Genomic DNA, 20,687 nt, shown 5'->3' with positions numbered 1-20,687 from the left:
AGGAAGCATATGACTGGGGGTTACATGTGGGTCAAGGCAAAGGCAAAGAGAAAGAAGCTGTGCTCTAAGGGCTGACCATGACACTGGTGGCTGAGAACACGGCCCAGTAATGGCACATTTAAGAGGTGAAGAAACACGTGAAGAGACTAGAGTACACACCTGGAACCTCACAACCAGGGCATATGTATAGGGTGGAAGCCACAAACTGAAGCAAAGCCTTGCCCAGGACTTCCTGTTGGAGTTTGTGTGCTGGACACAATCACCATGAGGCTGTTCAATAAGGGCATTTTGTAAACAATTTTGATGTCCTGATTCAAAGCGGCTTCACTTGCCTCATGGGGTCGGTGTCCAGGAGAGCAGAGAGGTACAGACAGTGTAATGCTAAGGAAGGCTTTGAGATTTCCTTGGGTAGGCTAGGGCTTCATGAAGGGTCAGCTTACCTCCCATCCCTGGCACGCTGGTCTCACTGGGGTCATTTGGATGTGGAACTGAAGGTGGTTCATAGCCAATCACCAAGTCAATGGTGGCCTGGGTGGAAATAATTCATTACAGATAGTATCAGTGCAGGGCACTGGAACATTATGGACTCAATGCAAATCACATCACCAGGAGTTAAAGTCCTAAGAAAAGGTGAGCAGGGGGATGGGAGCAGGGGAAATGGAGAACAGAGGATGACGCATATCTTCCCAGCGTGACCCAGGTGGAGTATGAAGGCCCGAAGCCTGGGAAAGGAGTTACCCAATACATTGCCAAGTGTTTCGCTGCTGAGGGACAACCTCATAAACTGGAAGAAAGTTGAGATAAGCATGCATGAACTTGTAGTTAACCTCCACCCTACACTGGAGATGGGCTCCAATCACAGAATTAAAGGCACAGCGGTTCTTTTTAAATACTTAAGTTGTTTGTTTGCTCATTGAGTTCATTAATTGCTAGGATTTATTTTCACACTTCTCTGTACAAAAAATTTTAAGGAACTAAGAAGAAATTATATAACAATGTGATTTATAAAATAAGATGATAAAAAGGAATCAAGCCTGATTAAAGAGGAAACAACTATGCAAATCATGGAGTTCATGGTAATTGCCATTCCTCTTGCATAAAATGTGACCCCAGGATGGCCAGGAGCCAAGGCAAAAATGAGAACAAAAATGTTATATAAATTTCATTATCAGAAAAGAAGAAACACGCCAGTTCCTTACAGAAGATAAATTAATTCAACCTTTAAAAATTCCTCACTTGGGCAAAAGTAAAAGGCAAAAGATTTATGAGCTCTCAAGAAAACCTAGAATATACACAGGCAATACTTTAGGGAAGCATAATTAGGGCAGAAATACTTTTGTATTCCATAAATCATGAATCTACAAAAGTTCAAAAATGTTAGGGGGTCTGAACATAGAGTTGCTAACTCGTACCTTGCAAACACATACTACCATTTACTATTACTATCGTTTCAAAAATAAAGGTATTTTCACAGCAGAAATGAGGAAGGACAACTTCAGAAAGGATGACACATGCACATGTGTGCACACACATCACCCACACGACCACATAAAATCCCAGAAATAATACACAACATTTAGCACATGTTTATACTGAAAATCATTCATTGTTTAGCTGAAGTTCAAATTTAAATGGATATCCCATGTGTCTGCTGAGCAGTGTATACTTCTTCATGGATCAGCATATTCTGTGGTCAATGTAGGGATTATGGCCTGGGAGACACTGAACAAGGAAAATGAATAATGTCCCTAACAGCAGCTTCATGGCAAATGATCACTGGAACAGCATCTTAGATTGCTAGAAAGAGCCAGGCTACACTCAGACGGTGAAATGCAGGAAGACAAAGGGGCTCAATTGCCAAACTGAATTGAAAGATCAAATTTTAAACCAGAAGAATACATGAATGGCTCAATCTCTGGATCAGTAGCTTTTTAAATGGGATTCCCATAGGTGGATCCAGGGATCCCTAGCAGGGGGGGTGGGTGGTAGGAAGGTGTCAAGGGGGAGACTTGAGTCCCTTAACTTTCCTTATTCCACTCATTCATCACAATTCTGCCATGTCAGGGGTCTATCTACATATGTTTTCTTCTGTGCTTAAAAACAAGCAGCCAGAAAAATCACTAACTTGTACCATCCTACCTAAGTGTCATTTCTCTCAGCCAGGTTTTTGGTAGATGGGTGATAGCCAACATTTGGAATTTACATTTATGCTTAGAATGTTGATTTCCAAGCATGATTAGATTCCCACATTCTAAGTGCTTACAGCAAATCTTTATGTTTTGACTAGACCAGCAAAATTAACATTGCTAATGGATGTTGAGATGCCTGACCTGTATTCTTGCCTTCAGGACTGGTCTCTTTTAGTATAAAATGTTCTTTATTTGCCTAGGTGGCTAAGGAAAAATGAAGGAGCTAAAGTGGCAAGCATGGTGGTTTTATGAGCACTTAAGCGCAATCATATGGAACCTCAAAGCTGTGATACTTGAGTCAATTCCTTTTTACAGTATATGAGCAAGAGGATTCTTATCTTACATTAGATAATATCAATATGTACTTATCTAGAGAGGCTGTGATCAGAAAACATTCAGCTGCCAATACAATAATAATGATCTTAATATTTGCATCTTGATATTCCAAAGTAATATTAATGAGTTTTCTTTATATAACAGTTCAAGGAGTGTGTGATAACATAGAGGGACAGTCACCACAAATGTTAACACACACTGGAAAGATGCGCAGTGACACCAACAGAAGGTCTCACTCTTAGAGCATTCTGTCATAGAAAATCAAATTTATCTGATTTGCTAGTTCTGTGAATGAGAGTATTAGACTATATAATTTGTTTAATCCCAAAACTAATTTCTGCTTTCTGTGTAGTGAGCTAATTATAATGCCATACTCTTTTCTTAGTAAATTTTCACTTAACCATCACACTTCAAAACCATCCAATAGGGGGCCTACTTGGTGGTGCAAGAGGTTAATAAGCACAGCCCTATGAAACTATCTGCAGGCTCTGCAGCACGAGTTTGATCTCAGCTGGTCAGGGAGCTACCTACATGGCACAGCAGACCTCTCCTGTCTCTCCAGCTACTCCCCTCAGCAGTGTATTTGTCAGTCTACCTGTTCTGTTCCCCACTCTGTCTCTGGTGAATCCTCTTAGCCCCCATGCCTCTGGCTGTACCCCATTTCTTGTATGCATAAATAAACAAATCTTAAAAAAATATCCAACAGGAAGGGAAATGCTCACCCCAGTGTCTTGTCCTCTTTCGTTTAGCAGGGTGATCTGTTTGTAGGGCAGTGACCTGCTTTGGTCTCCAATCAGGTCCTTCAGGGCAACAGAGGCCGTGCCAATTAATCTGCAGGGAAACGAGAGAGCACACAGCAGCCCAAGTAAGACACGCTTCCATGTACTTGTTGGACTTCCTAGTTCCCTTCTTAATCACCTGTTATTATTAACATCACTCATCATCAAATATGGCCATTTTGTTCTCACCCTAGCAGGGTATTTTAGCAGTAAACATGAAATATCACTTCTTCACAACAAATAGCTATTTCATGAGTCAAACTAGAGACACTCTAAAGTGATAAATCATGAATGAGATAGATGGATGAGAGGCAAAGACAGAATACAGACCCCCAGAATCCAAGAAGAAACAAAAGTAGGACAAAATTCAGACATTCCTTTGTCATGGAAATTTGAGAGGATCCATAAAACACAAGAAGACCTTCCTGAAGTGTAAGTATGTTGTTAGTTTGTTGCTGGGACTAATTTGCTACCATATATTCTCTTGAACAGCATTCAAGAGATTGTGTACTTCTCTCTCTTTCTGGACTCTGAGGGGTTATGTTCAGTCTCCACACTCACACATCTAACTCTCAGTGCACACATTATATTGGTGCAGGAGAACCTGTGTGTTCTGCTGAAGTGAAGCTAATTTTTAGGGCCAGAGAATAGAGACTACTTAGAGTATATAAACTCCAGTGCCTGGAACATAAGACATTCCTTAAAAGATATTTACTGAATGAAAGAAAGAAAAAATAAATATTGAGAATGAATACCCAAAACATCTTAATAGGTAGGACATGTGATCAAACAAGTGGGTAAACCACACATCCCAAGGGAGTTGGCCAACATAAACATGTAACCCATGAAATGAAAGTGGGGTTTCTCAATGAAACATGAGATGAAAGGGGGTGAATTGAAGACTTTTCCTTTCTGCAATACAATCAAAAAGCAGAGACCCCAAGGGGTATGCTCTCAGCATGGATACTAAAAAAAGAAAAAGAGAAATAGTAGGAATTTTAAAATGAGATTTACTTATACCTCCTCTATATTTGCAGCAACTTATACTAATAAATAGTAGATATAATAGCATGAAAGATTATTAGCATAAAAATAGAAAACTAAACATCAAGTCCTCAAAGTGATAAAAGAGATCCTTTATATCCAAAAACTCAGACTAAATAAATCTTAGTTGAGCATACAACTTAATTCTGGCTTTGGGGGCAAAAATAATCAAGAAAATTGATCTTGTTGAGAAATACTCATTTTATCCTAAAATGTAGTAAGGTTTCTTTAAAAATTAGGACATGAATATAGTGTCAGAGTGGGTGCATGATTTTTGAATGGCCGTATCTGTGTTCTCCTCCCCCACTCTGACCTCAGCAGTAGGACAGATTATAACCCTGGCCTCTGTCACCCAAACACATATATCCAGTGACTCGGCAATATAACCAATGACTTCACTGACTATAAAGGGATATATCACATAAGACCACAAAATGCCATGGCACCTGCTTCACCCAAGGAAATGAAGCATTTGCACATATTTTCTTAAAGATGACACCTTCTTAGAACACCACAAGAAGCTCAACGACATGATCTATTCCCACCTCTTCTAATATCACAATGGAGTCTGCTCCTGGCAATGGAAATGAAAAATTCTGCCCCCAGATGGATAAGATTGAACTTTTCAGCCTTTTTAAATCAATACAGAAATTAGCTCTCAGTCAACACTGAGATGATGGAACCTTTAGAGAATACTTCTTCAGATGAATATGTTTCCTCAGTATGTGTATTAGATTTTTTTTTTACATGAGTGTATTTTCTCCTCACTTAAATTTTTTACTTCTTTGACATAGGAGCAAGACTCTACACCTGCCTCCATCTCCATCAGATAAAACAGGTAAACTCCCACCAAAGGTGAGAGCCCCTAGCAAAATCTCTTCTACATGTCCCTTAGCCCCACATGGTGTGAGAATTTCTCTCCATGTTTTAAGAAAAGGAAAGTAAGCCAAGGGTTTGGCAAGTGGAGTTTTTAAGAAGAACAAGATGTGAAGATACAGGATTAAAAGTCATCTGACTGGTCTCAGATGTCAAAATGAGGTATTAGCCTTGAAAGATGTGGAAATACACTGAATTTTTTCCCTCACAGTCCCATGATTCATAGTTTAACTTTGTGATTAAAATAACACTGCACACTTGCACATGTACTGATTTGTTTTTGCTAAAGTTAGGATGGTCTATAGTGATAGACCTCTATAGTGATAATTCTTAGGAAAATAACAAAAAGTGCGGCAAGCTGAGACCATGCTCAAGTAGGAAGAGGGCTGGTTAGGCTTGGCCCAGAATTTCTCAACCTTAACACCATTGACATCTTGAACTGGGCAGGTCTTCGTCTGAGGAATTATCTTGTACCTTGTCCCCACTCGTATCTCTATACACTGCCAGTTGTCCCCTGGTGGACAAAAATCACCCCAGGTTTGAGAACTAAGGGTAAGAAGATTCTTCTTCTAGACCTAACTCTGTCCTAACTTCGAGACCTTGGGTAAGTAACCTAACTCTCTGAGCTGACTCCATTATCTGTGAAAAAGCAGATTGAAGTAAATAATTTCTCTGATTCTTTTCAGGACTAAAAGTCTGCCACTAGGCTTGTATGTGTTACATTTTCTACATTTATCTAGGAAAGTCTCCCCTTAAAGCCCTGGTTGAATAATTTAGGAAAAAGTAGACCCTAGAAAATATCCATGTTGGATAATTCAGAATATTAGGCAGGGTTTTTGCCTTCATGGGAATTGAGCTATAATGTCGTAGGTCAAACTTAAATTCACACAGCGTGTCAAGGAAGAAAGATTAGACTGAGAGAGGGAATGTAGATTACAGTGAGAGATATGTAAGACAACAGGGAGTGGTAGGGCTTGTAGAAAATAGGAGAAAACAGAATTGCCCAAATCTCAAAGCCAGTCTATTAGTCTGCCATGACCCTGAATGTCTTTATAATTCCATTCCGATACAACTAATATCTGCTGCTTTCCTTTCCTCATGAGAGAGTAATAACATATAACTGACTAGGAATGGAGTAAAATAAAAAGCCAGTTAGAAAGGTTTACCTCAATTCCTTCTTTTAAAAACCTTTAGTCCCATTTCTTAACATGAGCTTTTTTATCACCAAATTCTGATGTTTTGGGAGAAGAGTTAAAAGAAGACCTGGCTTTCTTTTTTCTAAAGCAAAAACCGTGTTTAGAGAAAAGCAGGGAAAGACTTAAATTCCCAGAATATTTTCAATAGTTAGGTAGAGTTGAAGAAAAACGCAAACATTTACAATTTGTCAGAGCTTTCACTGTAAGTTGAACATTCCCTGTGGGTACGGGTGAGCTCCAGGGCACGTCTAGCCTAGCCCGCCTATTTTGTAAGATGTTGCTTGGATACAAAACACTATGAGGGACTGGGAAATGATGACTTGGCCTCCTACTCAGGGGATAAGCACAGTTGGCCTACAAGCCAATTTCCTTTAAAGGAGTTGACACTAAACCAAGAACCCTTTCCTTTCATGTTACTAATGCTATAAAAATGCTAAAATGTTACAGCGTGACTGTAAGGGGACACTTTGCCCTGTATTTTCATGGAAAAATAAATTCTTCCTTGGACTCCACCCAACATGAAAACTGATGGACCATGCGCAAAAGGAAACTTGAGTGACAGAATCTCAAGGCCCTTGAGCTGAGGCCCTCCCCAGCTTTACTTGAGGAATTAACAAACTGCAGATGTGTTCTGAAATGAAGAAAGGGCCTATTCCAGGCAGTTCCTGAAAATTATAGTTTTGAGTTGGGTCACTATGCTACATTGAATCAATCCCAAGCAGTGGAAACAATTACTTAAAAATTAGAAGTTATAATGGGGAGGTGGAGGGGAACCTAAGTGTTTATTATAAACTGGTCAACATAGTCATGCTAGTGCTGGTTAAGAACTTCTTCAACTGTTTCTCGTCAAACTAGACAAATCTACTCCAGGTCTGAATAGAAGAGAATAGAAAATGTCCTCCCCATTAGCATCAGTACAAATGGTCAACAGCCACATGCCACTGTGGTGAGCAAGGCTTTGCCTTACTCCCCTCAGGGGGCTCACATAGAACTGTTACTCTTTTGCGCAGCAGGGAGGCAGCCTACTGAAATCACTGGAGGAGAGTTCACTGGAAATTCGTTCATGAAGGAAAAGAAAAATGTGCTGGAGGCTGAAAGTAAATCACATGTTGCACCGTTTCTGCCTCTGCAGACTTGTATTTCCCTCCTCTGAGCAGGGATGCCTTCCCCAACTGGTCTGGGCACAAATACTTTTCTGAGCTGCCCCCACGGCCCCTGTAAAAAACCCAAAGGACCCTTGGTTGGAAGCACTGTTTAGAGCCAACTGAGATTTATTTTATTTTGGTCAGGCTTGTGTGATGTGTGAGGGGTTCTCGGGGGGCCCAGGATCTCTTGCCCACACTTTTCTTTCCCCTGACCCAGGGTCCTCTCCTCCTCTGGCTCATAACCTAAAGGTGGGAGGGCCAAACTGGCACCTTGTTCTCAAGCAGATGGTGGGAGAGGCAGGGGCAGCGAATTTTATTAGAGGAGGCCCTTAGAAAGAAAAAAAAAAAAATACCTCAAAGAGCATACCCTATTCCCATCTTCTGTCCAGTTGCACCAGTGGGGAACCCTCCTGAGTCACCCAAATGGCACACCCAAGCACCTGGATTAGCTCACACCCTGAATCTTAGAATTGGCCTCCCCAGCTCTCCCTGCAGTGGATTCTTGGGGCCCTGAGCCAGACATTAGTTCATTCTTACACCTAGAAATTTTGAGAAATAATGGTTTCTCAGAGTGATCCTTACAGGGGCACCGGGAAGGAGGAGGAAGGGCAGAGGACTGAGAGCAGTAGGGAAGGCAGCTGGCAAAGACACATTGAAGGAGAGGGGGCTTGCCTGTTTTTAAAAATACATTCAGTATGATAATAATACAGGTTTGCATTTGAGAAGTGGCAGTAGCAATCAATTATTTAATAGAACAAAGTAGTAAGCAACACTCTATTAATCTCAGCAGGCTAGCCATCTGCCCCAACCCATGGTCTCTTCTCCTTACTTCAGACCAGAATTGTCAGGAGAAAGGTCTCAGTGCTTTGATCCTGTTCAGCAAAAGAGGTTTTAGAAAATGTAAAAATGCGGGTCCACATGATGGTCCCCAACCTGGATGTGCACAAGCATCGTGGGGTAGGGCGGAGTCTCTGCACTTCTAAATTGCTCTACTCCTGGGTTTTGGAATCACTGGGCAAGCCTGGAGGCTATGGCAGGATTTATAGACTCCTGGTCAGTAACAGCTCCTTTTTGTCAGGCCCTCCCTCCCCTCCCATCCCTGCTGCATCACTTAGTGAGGGGGAAGCTGAGTGGAAGCCCAGGCCTCCTCACCAAAGTCCCTCTGGTAGGTGAAGCACTTGAGGCTGCAAGGGGTTTGTTAACCAGCTTAATGCCTGGCATACTGGAGATGCTCAGTAATTATTTCTTCAATGACTATATCGTATTATTTTGCTATCTGCATGTGACCAATTGTTTGGTTCATTCAGCCATCAAAAATGTGACAGACATGGTGCTTGGACAGTTCAGCAGAACACTCAGACCCTGTCTCTGCCTACTCTCATGCATTAGAATCAAGACAAGAGTTTTCATTTATTCGCTCATCAACTCACTCATTCATGCATCAGTTGGCTCTTATAAGGTAAGGGCCGGCATAACACAGTGAGCAAGAACTTGGAGCTAGACAGCGCTGGTTAATTTGGATTCTTTTACCACAGGCTACATAACTTCTTACTTAACTTGTCTGAGCCTCAGTTTCCTCATCTGCAAAATGGTGATAATGACAACTCCTACTTAGAAGTATTGCTGTTAGGATTGAAAGGATGCTATGCTAAGTGCCTAACAGCCACTTTTTATTATTATTTCAGGCCCTCCTCTAGAAAAAGGGATCCAATAACACACAAGGACAAGACTCCAGGTCAGAACTTGTAGGGAAAGGTGGTCTGCTCATGCATGGCCTAAATCACAGGAAGATGAGCTTACCTGGGCTGGGCTCTGGGTAGACAGGAATGAATGAACAGATAAGAATCCTTGCTGCTACCCACAGCCATTTCTATACCATAACTGCGCAAACTTCTTAAAACCAGTTCTTCTTCTTATGTACAACAAACAGTTCCCTCCCCACCTGCTATGCTATCTATCATGAATCTGTCTGGGAAGCAATTTTTATTTTTAGGGTTAGACCAGCTCCACGTAGACCAGCTATATTCAACTGTAACTGGATTTTCATATAATCCAACTTATTGCAATCTGAATGAAATTTTTAAAGTGACCATGCTCATTACAAAAAGACACCAAAACAAATCCTTATGTAAAAACCCTATGTAAATGAACACACACACACACACACACTTCACTGCAACATTTTCTCTCCTTTCCCTCCACTTTATTTTTTCTTCCTCATAATTATACCATCTTATAAACTATCGGTGTATTTGTGTTTATTATCTGTTCCCTCAAAACTTAGATGCAAACTCCATGAAAGGCAAGCCTAGAGCAGTGACTGACACCCAGGAGGTAGACAGATTAGTTGATACATCTGTGCGGATAGTCCAATGACTTTACAAATGACACGTTATAAAGATTCCCCTCCTAAGAAATAGTCCTCCAAGTGCAATTAGAAGATAATTACAGCTCTTGTCATTATAAAGCGCTGTTCTTTTTCAGTCTCTCTGGGTGTCTCTCTCCAAGGCTGTGACCCACCTTCACCTACTCACAGATCTTAACGGACCCCAGCAGGACAGTGGCAGCCACTTAATTGGCCTCCCTGCACAGTGGGGTTCAGCCTCTCCAGCATCCGGAGACAGCCGGTCCAAACCAGCTCTGATCTTTTCATAGTTTTGCTGCTCTATTGGAAATAAGGAATTAAAGCAAAGTCAAAACAGACCTGTTCCACAGTTACATACGCTTTGGGTCTCAATTTTTACAGCCTGAGCAGCTACTCCTGTTGGAAAGTCCACCTCAACCCTGAGGCTGCCCATCCCTCCAGGGGACGATGGAAAGTCCCTGGGACCACCAGACACCCCATGCATGTCCTGTTTCCTCGTGGCATAGGCCCGTCGCTAGGAGAGGTGACAGCATGGAAAGCTTGAAGATAAGGTCTTTCGTATACAGGAAATGAAAATTTCTCATAAGTGATACTACACATTGCCTTGCCAGAATAATTTCACTCCTAACCCCAATCTTTAATTTAAAAACCCCTTTGCCTAGGGAGTTTGTATATTTCACAACCTAAGGTTATCCTTTCTCTTTTTCTAATTCTAGAGATCCCAGTACCGACTTCGGTGTGTGTGTGAAGCTGTTCTCTCACTTTCATATCCTGACACTCTAGTCCTCAGCCCAACACACACACACGCACACACACACACACACACACACGGAATAAACCTTGGAAGAAAGGTTTTGGCGCAATTTAAGAGGGTTTTAACAAAAGTAGGTTAAATCCTAGGGTTTCCACCTAAAGAACTAGGTGACTTCAAGCAATTTACTGATCCCCTCTGAGCCACGTTTTTCTCATCTCTAACTAGGGGGTAAGCCTGGCTGACTCAGGTCATTAGAAAGAACAGTTGTGATTATATGTGGAATTGTCTTAGCACAATGCCTGCCACATGATAAGCCCATGACTGATACTAGCTATTATGCTGTTCTTCAGGAAACTAAAGTAGTTTTTTCCTGAATGATATGAAACTACCATATCCTTACCATTTACTGAAAAAATTTTAGAGCTCCCATTTTAGAGATGAAGAAACTTGCCAAGAGATATCTCAACAAGAACGCAAGACCCAGCTGACCTTGTGATTCTTATCTGCCCGCTGCTCACACTGCTCTTATGCAAGAACTTGGGTAAAATTCCCCCTGGGGGAGCAGCAGGTCCCAGGCATCTACTTCTTACTCAGACTACAGCAAAACAGATGCCTTGCATAGCGATGTATGTGCATCTGAAGTTTCAACTTTGCTCTGTCTTTGTGTGGTGCTGGCTTTGGATTCACATATGGAGAGGAAAATAAGAATGCTAGAAATGCAAACTCTTAGAGACGTAATTATGGTCACTTTATCTCAGACATTGTAATTTGCATCTTTAGAAGTTCAGTGTGTTTTTTTTAATATATCTTCCATGTCTCTACTTAGCATACTCAAGCATTCCTATACTGTCCTGACCTATGGGAGATAATTAGAATACTTTTTTCTCTGTTCATGTCTACAAATACATCATCTAGGAACACCCACGTCTGTTTTTCTCCACATTAAGTCATTTTTAGTCCTCCACTCAATGCCCCATTAGTTACAAGGTTTCTTTCACTCAGACCTTGGGAAGGTAAACTATTCCTAGCGCTGTGTGTGCTCCAAAAACAGGTTTGTGAGCTGCTTCCAGATGGTTCTTTCCCTGCCTTCGTACTTTCCTCATTGGTCAGCACTCAGCTGAAGAGTCAAAAAATATTCGACAAATATTTCTTGAGAACCTACTGTGTGCCAGGCACTGTGCTGACAGCAGGTGTTGGAGTGTCGAACAAGACAGATGTGGAGCTCCTGTCAGGTAGGGGAGGCTGAATGGATAAATAAATTGCTAAGGATATTTCAGGTGATGGTGAATGCGGAGCTTGATGAAGCAGATGAATGGACATATACACATCCTTGAGTACTTGTCTAAAACCCAACCCAATTGCCCACATCTCCAGATGGGCTCCCTCTCCCATTCCCACAGCCAAAAACTCCCTCACCAGATGGGCTGAGGCCATGAAACAAGGCAATGAGGCAGAGCGAAGGCAGGGCTGCTCTAGCTTCTGTTGCCAGAGAGGCCGAGACTAAAGAACAGTATTTTACATCTGGGGGTTTTGTAATGGGGTGGTCCCCAGGAAAAGGGGAGGTTCCAGGTTTCTTGCCCTACCCAAAGGAAGGCGAAGATGAGCAGGGAGAAGAAGCATCTGCAAAAGGGACTGAAGAAGGAAGGACGCAGGATGGAGAGCCATTGATGCGGCGGATGGCAGAACTTATTTAGAACAGGCAGGTTTGCAGGGTTGGGGGTGCCCCTCTCCCTGCCCTGTAACAATTTGAGGAAAGGAACATTCATACAGAAGGAACGGCAAAATGTGGAAACCCTGATTAGTATCTTTTTTCCACCCATTCTTGGCACCTGTGTGTGTGCATGTCAGCACACACACTTGCACACACACATACCCACACACGCTCATCTGAAACTCATGAGTATCTTCCATTCCTACATTTCCAGGCCCTTGAAGATGATCCCTTAGGTGGAGTGACAGCAGGGCCAGGATACCAAGGGACCAGGGTCCCAGCTTCAATCCCTTTGAGTGTCAAGTCTCATCTCCACCTCTCTTTGTGAAGATCAAATGAGATGAGGTGTTCTTTCTTAACCTATCCTGTCCATTGTAGAGCATAAGCATAAATGACTTACTATTCAACAGTATAAAAATGCCTACTTAAAACAGTTACCTAGGAAAGGCTACTAATATTCTGATAATGGGCTTCCATATTGTTGTGTGTTTTAATTAGAAAAATACTTTCTATTGTAGCCAAAAGATGATCAGTAATTCCACCTGTCTTTTAGTTCTGATAGGAGGTCAGAAATTTACAATATAACATAAAAGTCAAGAATACAGGCCTTGGGCCTCCCAGGTGGCGCAGCGGTTGAGCTCTGGGTTGTGAAGCTGCCTGCAGCCTCTGCAGCACTGGTTCGATCCCTGGCTGCTCCCCAGCCACCAGAGGAGGGTCCCACATGGCGCGCAGACCTCTCCTGACGCCCGCTGCTCCCCTCCGCAGTGTGCTTCGGTCCTTCTGCCTGCTCTGCTCCCTGCTCTGGCTCTGGTGAATTCTCTCACCGTCCTGCGCTTCTGACTGTACCCAGTGCTTGTATAAATAAATAAATATTTAAAAAAAAAAAAAAAGAATACAGGCCTTGTTTGTAAAAGCTGATTCAGACACATACCTGCTGTGTGACCTAGAGCAGATTGCTAAACCTCTCAGAGGAAAACAGGACCAGCTTGTAGGATGTTGGTCTAGATTAAGTGGGATAATGCATTAAAAGGCCTGAGTATAGCCCTTGGCATTCCCTGGTCCTAGCTGTGACGACCAAATTGCTTGTCTGCAAAGGGGACTCTCATTCTTCAGTCACTGGGAAAACCCTGCCACTCAGACACTGTAGCTAAAAATAACATTTCATGTTCATCATGTGACCAAGAGGCTCCTGTGGCTTTTCTCTCACACTCAGTCTGGAAGGCTGGTTAGAGGACTACAAAGTGAGGGAGAACAGGGTCTGCCCTGAGGATGTTGGGGTGGTTGCTGACTTGCCCATGCTATGCATGCTGAGCACCCCACCCCCCAACATCCAGCTGCTGTGGGTGTGGTCACAGTACACATTCAAAGCCAGGCAGCCAGGGGCTGTTTGCATTCAGGCCCCAGAGCAGCAGATGCAGAGTGAGAGCCCTATTTACACAACCAGTCTCCATGGCAACATGGAAGTCAACAGGTAGGACATTCCTTAAGCTGGCAGAAAAATCCTGTCCCCATCTTGCACCTCCAGGTAAAGGAAACATTCCTACAATGAGCAGCAAGCAGATCCTCAAACAAACTCTTCAGTAGAAATGCAACAGAAAAATTTGGAGCCAAAACACATCAGTATTCTGGGCAAACAGCTTATTCCCAGATGGGTTTAATTCCTTTTTCCTGTGAGGTCTGGGCACCCTGAACAAGGTCTATGCATTGTGCAGTTGGTGGAATCAAGGCCAAAGATTGTGACTCTCAGCTGCTGCAGAAAAGCACACCACTTAGTACAGTGAAAGCTCAGGCCAGAGAGGGGTGTCGCCACCTTGACTATTCATTCCAAAGCAGACTCAGGGTCAGCCTTTCACTGGAAGACAGTGAACAACTATGCAGGCAAATGTGCAGCACAGAGAACCAATCTCCCAATTTAACAGACCTCCCTGAGGACCCTGCCACAAGGCCTAAGATGCCCAACCCCATTCTTAGCAACCTTGGTCTCAATGTCAGTATCCCTGCAAAGTTAACAAGCAAAGGACCTTCAGGAAAGTGAGGCCTTTTTTGAAAATGGATGGCAGCTCCAAGGCTAGCTACCAGACTCATAAGCATGTTAACAGATGAGGCAAAAATTAAAGGCCTGAACCAGGCTGGTGGCTGTGGCCAAAGGCAGTAAACATGTGGCACTGACAATAGTGATACCGGAATTGTCAGGCCTAGTCTCCCAGCCAGGAACGGATCCCAGGCTGCAGGGGCAGTGCTGAGCCCCAGCCACTAGACCCCCACGGGTTGGTGTCTCACGAAGCCGCAGCAGGAACTTCGCAGATGCTCAGGCAAGCGAGAAGAGGCAGGTTTGTTTAGAGAAAGAAAAAGTTTATTGAGGAGAAAAAGAACAGAAATAAAGTGGGACTCCCAGGAGGGGCAAGGAAGCCAAAGTGGGGTCGTGTCTCAGGGAATATATACCTTCTTTCCCTAATTATTCTAAAGCTCCATCAGTCTCTTTGTGATTGGTTAGTTCTCGGCTGTCTCACTTAATTTGCTACTGAGTGGGGGATCTTCACATTCCTTATCTAACAGGTCTGTCTTTCCCCATTTGTTGCATCTTTATCTTTATGGCCCAGTCCTCTGGATGGACATCCCTGCATTGAAGTTAAACAGGTGCCCTTCTAAGTTGTCCATAAATTAAACCACTCTCCCATTTCTCCAATCTCCGCCTCCCTTTACCACCTGAAGGAAAACAGGACCAGCGTTAACAGTGTTGTCCTTGGTCCTGAGATGTTTGTTTTTCCCAGTGGAATTGGTTACATTCCCTTGGTTGTCCTTATCTCTGAAGCCTCCCTAAATTCTTCAGAGATCCCCTCCTGCACTGTCCCTAAAACTGCCTAATAACTCTAGCTTGCCCTGTGTCTCAATAGGATGGAAGACGATGTAAGATGTGGCAACAGATTAGGCTGTAAAAGGAAGGAAATCCAGAGATTTCCAAACTGTTCATGGGAACGGGAGTGAGAGGTAGATAATCACATAATTGGTTCAAAGTTAAGAGAGGCAATATCATCTTAAGAAGCTTGAATGTTTTCTAGTCCAAGAGGGGAGGAGAAGCTGCCAGAATGAATTTATATAGTTTAAGGGGGAAAATTCATCAGTCACAAGGGGCATTGGTCAGCAATGGAACACGGAAAAATGGTTCTCGTCACAGGTGAACACGGGCAATACCTATCAAAGCATTGTCTCGGGTACATGTCTGTCCAGGCTCTCCTACCTCACAGTGTTAAGAGAAGACTCCAACGGCTAGCATGACCCTTAAGTTTACTGTCCAAACCAAGCCACTGTTGACAGCAAAAGGGACATTATTAATCATGCTGGGACAATAAGCCAAGACTGTCCCAAGCAAATCAGGTTCTATGGTCACCCTACCTCACTAATTCATTCAAAGGTATTGTTCTCATTGCAGCCTTCTGACTATGGCTAAGACACACATTGGATGATTTTTGGTTTTCAATTGCTTTTCTGTTTTTTATTAAGGTAACATTGGTTTATCTTGCTGTATGTGTTTTAGGAATATACATTCACACATCTTCAAATGTATGTCACCATACCATGCCTAGCACGAAAGCACTTAATAACCCTCCACTAAATCCACTGGACCTCCTTTGTATTGACATAGCTAAAAACTGGGATGCTTCTTACAGTTGATGTGGGCATTAAATACAGAATCCTTCCCTCCTCCACAAACCTTTTTTAAGTTAATAGCACATCTTACAGCCAATGATAGCTTACAATCAAGGACAGAGAGTAATTTGGCTTCCCATGTAGTATAACATGAAGGAAGATGCATTGATCAGAGAATGTCCTCCAATCAGACATTTATTTCCATTGGAAAATAATAAGTGAGTATTCTTGTGAGCTTGGTTAGTTTGAATCCGTGACCAAAGATTGGGTTGTAAGATTACAAGGCTCAAGTCCAGATCAAGGACTGGGATGAATTTACTGAGGCCATTCTGTCCTCTGGGTACCTGTTTTGGGAAGTCCTGCACCTTTACCCTGGGGACAACATTTGGCATCACCATGATTTTTCCCCATTTGAAATAGTAAGACAAGGAAAGGATCTTGTTCATAGCTAATGGACTTAAAAGGCTAGTGAGACATTAAAATGAAAATGGCAGAAAGCAGAAGTTGAATGAGATGTGTATGGGTCCTACATAATTGAAAGAAGAAATTATTTTGCTTGTGTCCAATATATCCATAGTTCAGATAAGCCAACAGAGGTGGGAAGTAAATATATGCAGTTAACAAAGAAATTTCAAGAGAGTAAATAGATTTGCCTGTTAAGTGCCAAATTGAATAGACTAGTGGGGCTTAATGTTTGCAAACTCCTAGGAGTATAGTTTGGGGGAAACATCTTGATTGATTAGCCATGTCTAGTATAGGCTCATAAGTTAGGAGAGGGGTAGGCAAGGAGTTAAAACATAATTATATTAAAAGGATTATAAAATGTCATTAGAGATGTTTCTTTGACAAAATCAACAATAATGAGATACTGTGCAAAGTGGTAAAGAGCAAATCAACTTACTTATTTTGTCCAATTGTCTCAAAATCTTTCACAACAATCCCAAGGGAAGATGAAATGTCCAGTGGAAAACCCCTCAAATCAAACTCCAAAATCTGTCCACAAAAGGATGTAAAAACAAGACTGTTAAAGGGCTGATATTAAGATGAATGGATACTAAACATCTGTACCAATGACTATCTTATGAATTATAGATAGAAATGATTACATTCTGAATCAGAGGGTTGGTGAAGAGCAAACCAGATTAGACTCAAAGGGGCTGGAACATCTGGTTTCCCATTTTCTAGGCTCTGTAGCTTTAGACCAGTCACCAGACCCTTGTCTCACAGTCAGAGAACTGACTTAACACCTACCATAACTGCTGCAAGAATAAAATGAAATGTGTGTGTAAAATGCTTTCTTCAATGGTTATTTTAAAATTACTTGTTCTTCCTAATCATATTGTTCTCAAACAAAGAGATGAATCATCTAAGAAACAAGTTCTAAAATACATCAACCCCAATTTTAAGTCCCACTGTGGTCAGTGCTATTGTCACATGATACTTGTATCTTAATCAAATAAATTGTTGCTTTATGGCAAATGTAAAAAAAAAAAATCAGGGCCTCCCCTGGTGGCACAGGCAGTTGAGCGCAGCACTGTGAAGCTGTCCTCAGCCTCTGCAGCACCGGTTCGATCCTGGCTGGCCGGCAAGGGTCCCACATGGCGCTGCAGACCTGTCGTGCCTGCTGCTCCTCTCAGCAGTGTACTTCAGTCAGTCTGCCTGTTCTGTTCCCTACTCTGTCTCTGGAGAATCCTCGCACCCTCCCTTCATCTGGCCTGTACCCCGGTTCTTGTATAAATAAATAAATAAATCTTTTAAAAAATCAGCATGACACCAATTGGCGTGATGATGCCTCCGATTGGTTCTGTAATAAATGAATTAAACAAAGCAGCGTCTATTGATGAAATTGATGTTTCTCCTTGTCACTGGATGGGGATGGACTGAGAAGGCACCTCACAGCTCACGTCAGAACACACCCACGGACACCAGTGGATTGGGCATTATCATTTCATTTAGGTTTGGTTTCAGTTATAAAACTACAACTGGAGTGTTTACTTGATAAATAAATTGGCAATGGAGGGGAGGGAATAAATGTTGGAAAATAAAATAAGATAATGCCCTGAGGAGAGGCCCTGACCTGATCACACCCCTTTCTAACACTGGCCATTTGGGCTCACCTGTTAAGTATAAAAAGTATAAAGTATAAAGAGGCCTGTTAAGACTATTCAAAACCTGAAGCACTAAGCGCACACAGATATGAGCTTTTCATCTGCTTGATTTTCCTGGAGCCTGTGTGAGGGGCTTGGATTCCACAGGTTCCAACCAGATGAGCCTCTTGCTCTCAAAGACCAGGTAATCAGCTACTCATGTCATGAACTGCAGTGAAATTGCAGAGAAGTAGAACTCCCTCCAACCTGCGTGAGATCTGTAGGGTCTTCAGAAGGGCACTAAGAAAAGCTAGTAAAACTAATGAGGGGGAGAAAACATTTGCAGCAGTCAGTAGAGGGGACCATCTTCACAGCCTAGAGACTTAGTGAAAACAACAAAGACTTTTATCACTGTGTTTACCCAGGGAGGTTGGACCCACCTTGGGAAAAAACAATGAGGCTGATGACTAACTTTTAAAAAAACTAGTCAGGATAGGAAAATCCTACTCGGTAGAAATAATTAAAATTTTCACATATCTGAATTAAACACTACTAAACCATTTATAAAATAGATATAAAGTCAACAGTGGGGGAAGGAAGTAAATAAATGATATCTCTTCAATAGAATATGACATAGTCATTAAAAATATTTTTGAATGGAATGATATGACATAGGCTCAGGATATGACATTAATATGGAAATAATAGAAAATTTCCTATTTGCAATTCATATTTGTCATATGATGCTAAATTGCTCATTTTATTAAATATGTTAACTTAAAAAGCATTTATTATACATCCCAAGTGTTAACAGTTGTTGCCACTGGATAGTGGAACCAAAGGTAATTTTTTACACTAATCTGAGGTTTCCAAAATTTCCATGTTAAGTATATATTATTTTTATTTACACAAAAAACAGTAAATGTCATTACTTAGACACACAGTGTCACATAAGCACTCCTGAGGAGCTGCCTGCAGATATATCTTTAGTTGTGGAGCTTCCCCCCGGGGGACTCCTGAAAGGATCTAGTCCCTCCCCTGGCTCTACAGATGTGCCCCAGATATGCAGCATAGCCTAACCAAGTGGTACAGCCAGCTCCGGGCTGGAACCCACAGATCCCTACTTCTGTCCAGGCTCTGTGAATCACACCACCCTGCACAGGACACGTCATGGTATTGTGTCTTCCTGAACTGCTCTCCTCTGGGTGAGCACAAAGGGATGGGGTGGGGCTGAAATGCACAGCTTCTCCCCCTAAGGGAAGAGCCAACCTCTGACCAAAGCTGAGACCATCAGATGCAGTTTATCTACTGAAACAACAGTTTTACTTAAAAAAACACTTAAACAAAGTTAAAAAACAATGAAGTCACCTCATTCCAGACAGGGTTGAGTTCATTATCAACTTTCTTTGTTTTCTTTTTCTCATCTGTAAATACAAAATAAGAATTATCGATCAATTAGAAATATCTATAGAAAAGGTACCACTCAAAGAACATTTTTTTGTTCATTCAAAGACCATTTACTGGGCCTCCCTGGTGGCGCAAGGGGTTAAGCACCACACTATGAAGCAATCTGCAGCCTCTGCAGCACGAGGGCCAAGGAGCAACCCACATGGTGCAGCAGACCTATCCTGTCTCGCCTGCTCTCCCCTCAGCAGTGTACTTCAGTGAATCTGCCTCTTCTGTTCCCTACTCTGTCTCTGGCGAATCCTCTCATACCCCTCCCACCAACACACACACACACCTCTGGCCTGTACCCCAGCTCTTGTATCCATAAATAAATCTTAAAAAAAAAAAAACAAAGACTATTTACTCCTGAGGACCAACCACAAGTGTCCATTTCCCCATTCACCTTCCCCACCTGAAGCCTCCTGCACCACAGAGTTCCAAACTGAATGGCAGTTTGTTTACCCATCCCGAGTTCAACAGGGGTTAGCGAAGGAGGAACTAAGATTCATGAAAATATCTGACCCTCTATCTCTCCCTCACCAACTCCTGCAGATCAAGGTAACCCATGGGCTTCTGTGGCTCCTACTTGTTGCAAAGATAGTGAAACAAACCTTTGACATGCAGCCGTCACCATTTTATAAATAAGGATACTAAGACTCAAAGAAAACAAGGGATGCATCTAAGCTCATCCTGGCATTGGCGCCCTGATATAAACCTGGCATTTTAGATCTGAAGACCCTGCTGCATCTGCATGTGATGAGACCTGTGGTGCCAGCAACGCACAGGACAGGTTCTCTATGGGTCCAGGCAGAGGACAAAAGACAGTCCTGGTGCCCTCAGTGGCTTTTTCAGACTTTTAATGATCTTCGCTTGTAGTGTGGCAACCAGGCGCGGGGCAGGCAGGCAGGGGAGCCAGAAGCTGGTGGGCCTTCCAGCCTCCAGCGAATCTTTACCTACCCTGAGCTCTCTGGCGTTCTCTCATGGTCTCTCTGGCAGACTTCCACTGCTCTCTGCTGCACTTATATCCTCAGTCTCTCAGCTCAGGTGTGCCCCACTTACGCATGCCCACAACATACCCCAGGTGTCCACCATCAAGCATGAGTGCCCAAAG

The 20,687-nt window shown here is 42.6% G+C and overlaps 1 protein-coding gene across 1 annotated transcript in view; it reads right to left on the bottom strand.

Annotated features, from left to right (window-relative positions):
- Positions 1-381: 381 nt before the first annotated feature.
- Positions 382-20,687, bottom strand: part of LOC119242639 (myoferlin-like) — a 37,410-nt gene continuing 17,104 nt past the window's right edge. The window contains exons 2-5 of the mRNA XM_054693961.1: positions 19,499-19,554; positions 16,945-17,036; positions 3,248-3,356; positions 382-528 (exon numbers count right to left, since the gene is read on the bottom strand). Of these exons, the coding sequence (XP_054549936.1) occupies positions 382-528; positions 3,248-3,356; positions 16,945-17,036; positions 19,499-19,554 (404 nt within the window). The remainder of the gene's footprint in view (positions 529-3,247; positions 3,357-16,944; positions 17,037-19,498; positions 19,555-20,687) is intronic.

Source organism: Talpa occidentalis, unplaced genomic scaffold (genome assembly GCF_014898055.3).
Source record: "Talpa occidentalis isolate TD23 unplaced genomic scaffold, MPIMG_talOcc4v2.1 talOcc4.129, whole genome shotgun sequence".
In the NCBI taxonomy this organism is placed as follows: domain Eukaryota; kingdom Metazoa; phylum Chordata; class Mammalia; order Eulipotyphla; family Talpidae; genus Talpa; species Talpa occidentalis.
This window is presented reverse-complemented; position numbering and strand designations above follow the sequence as displayed.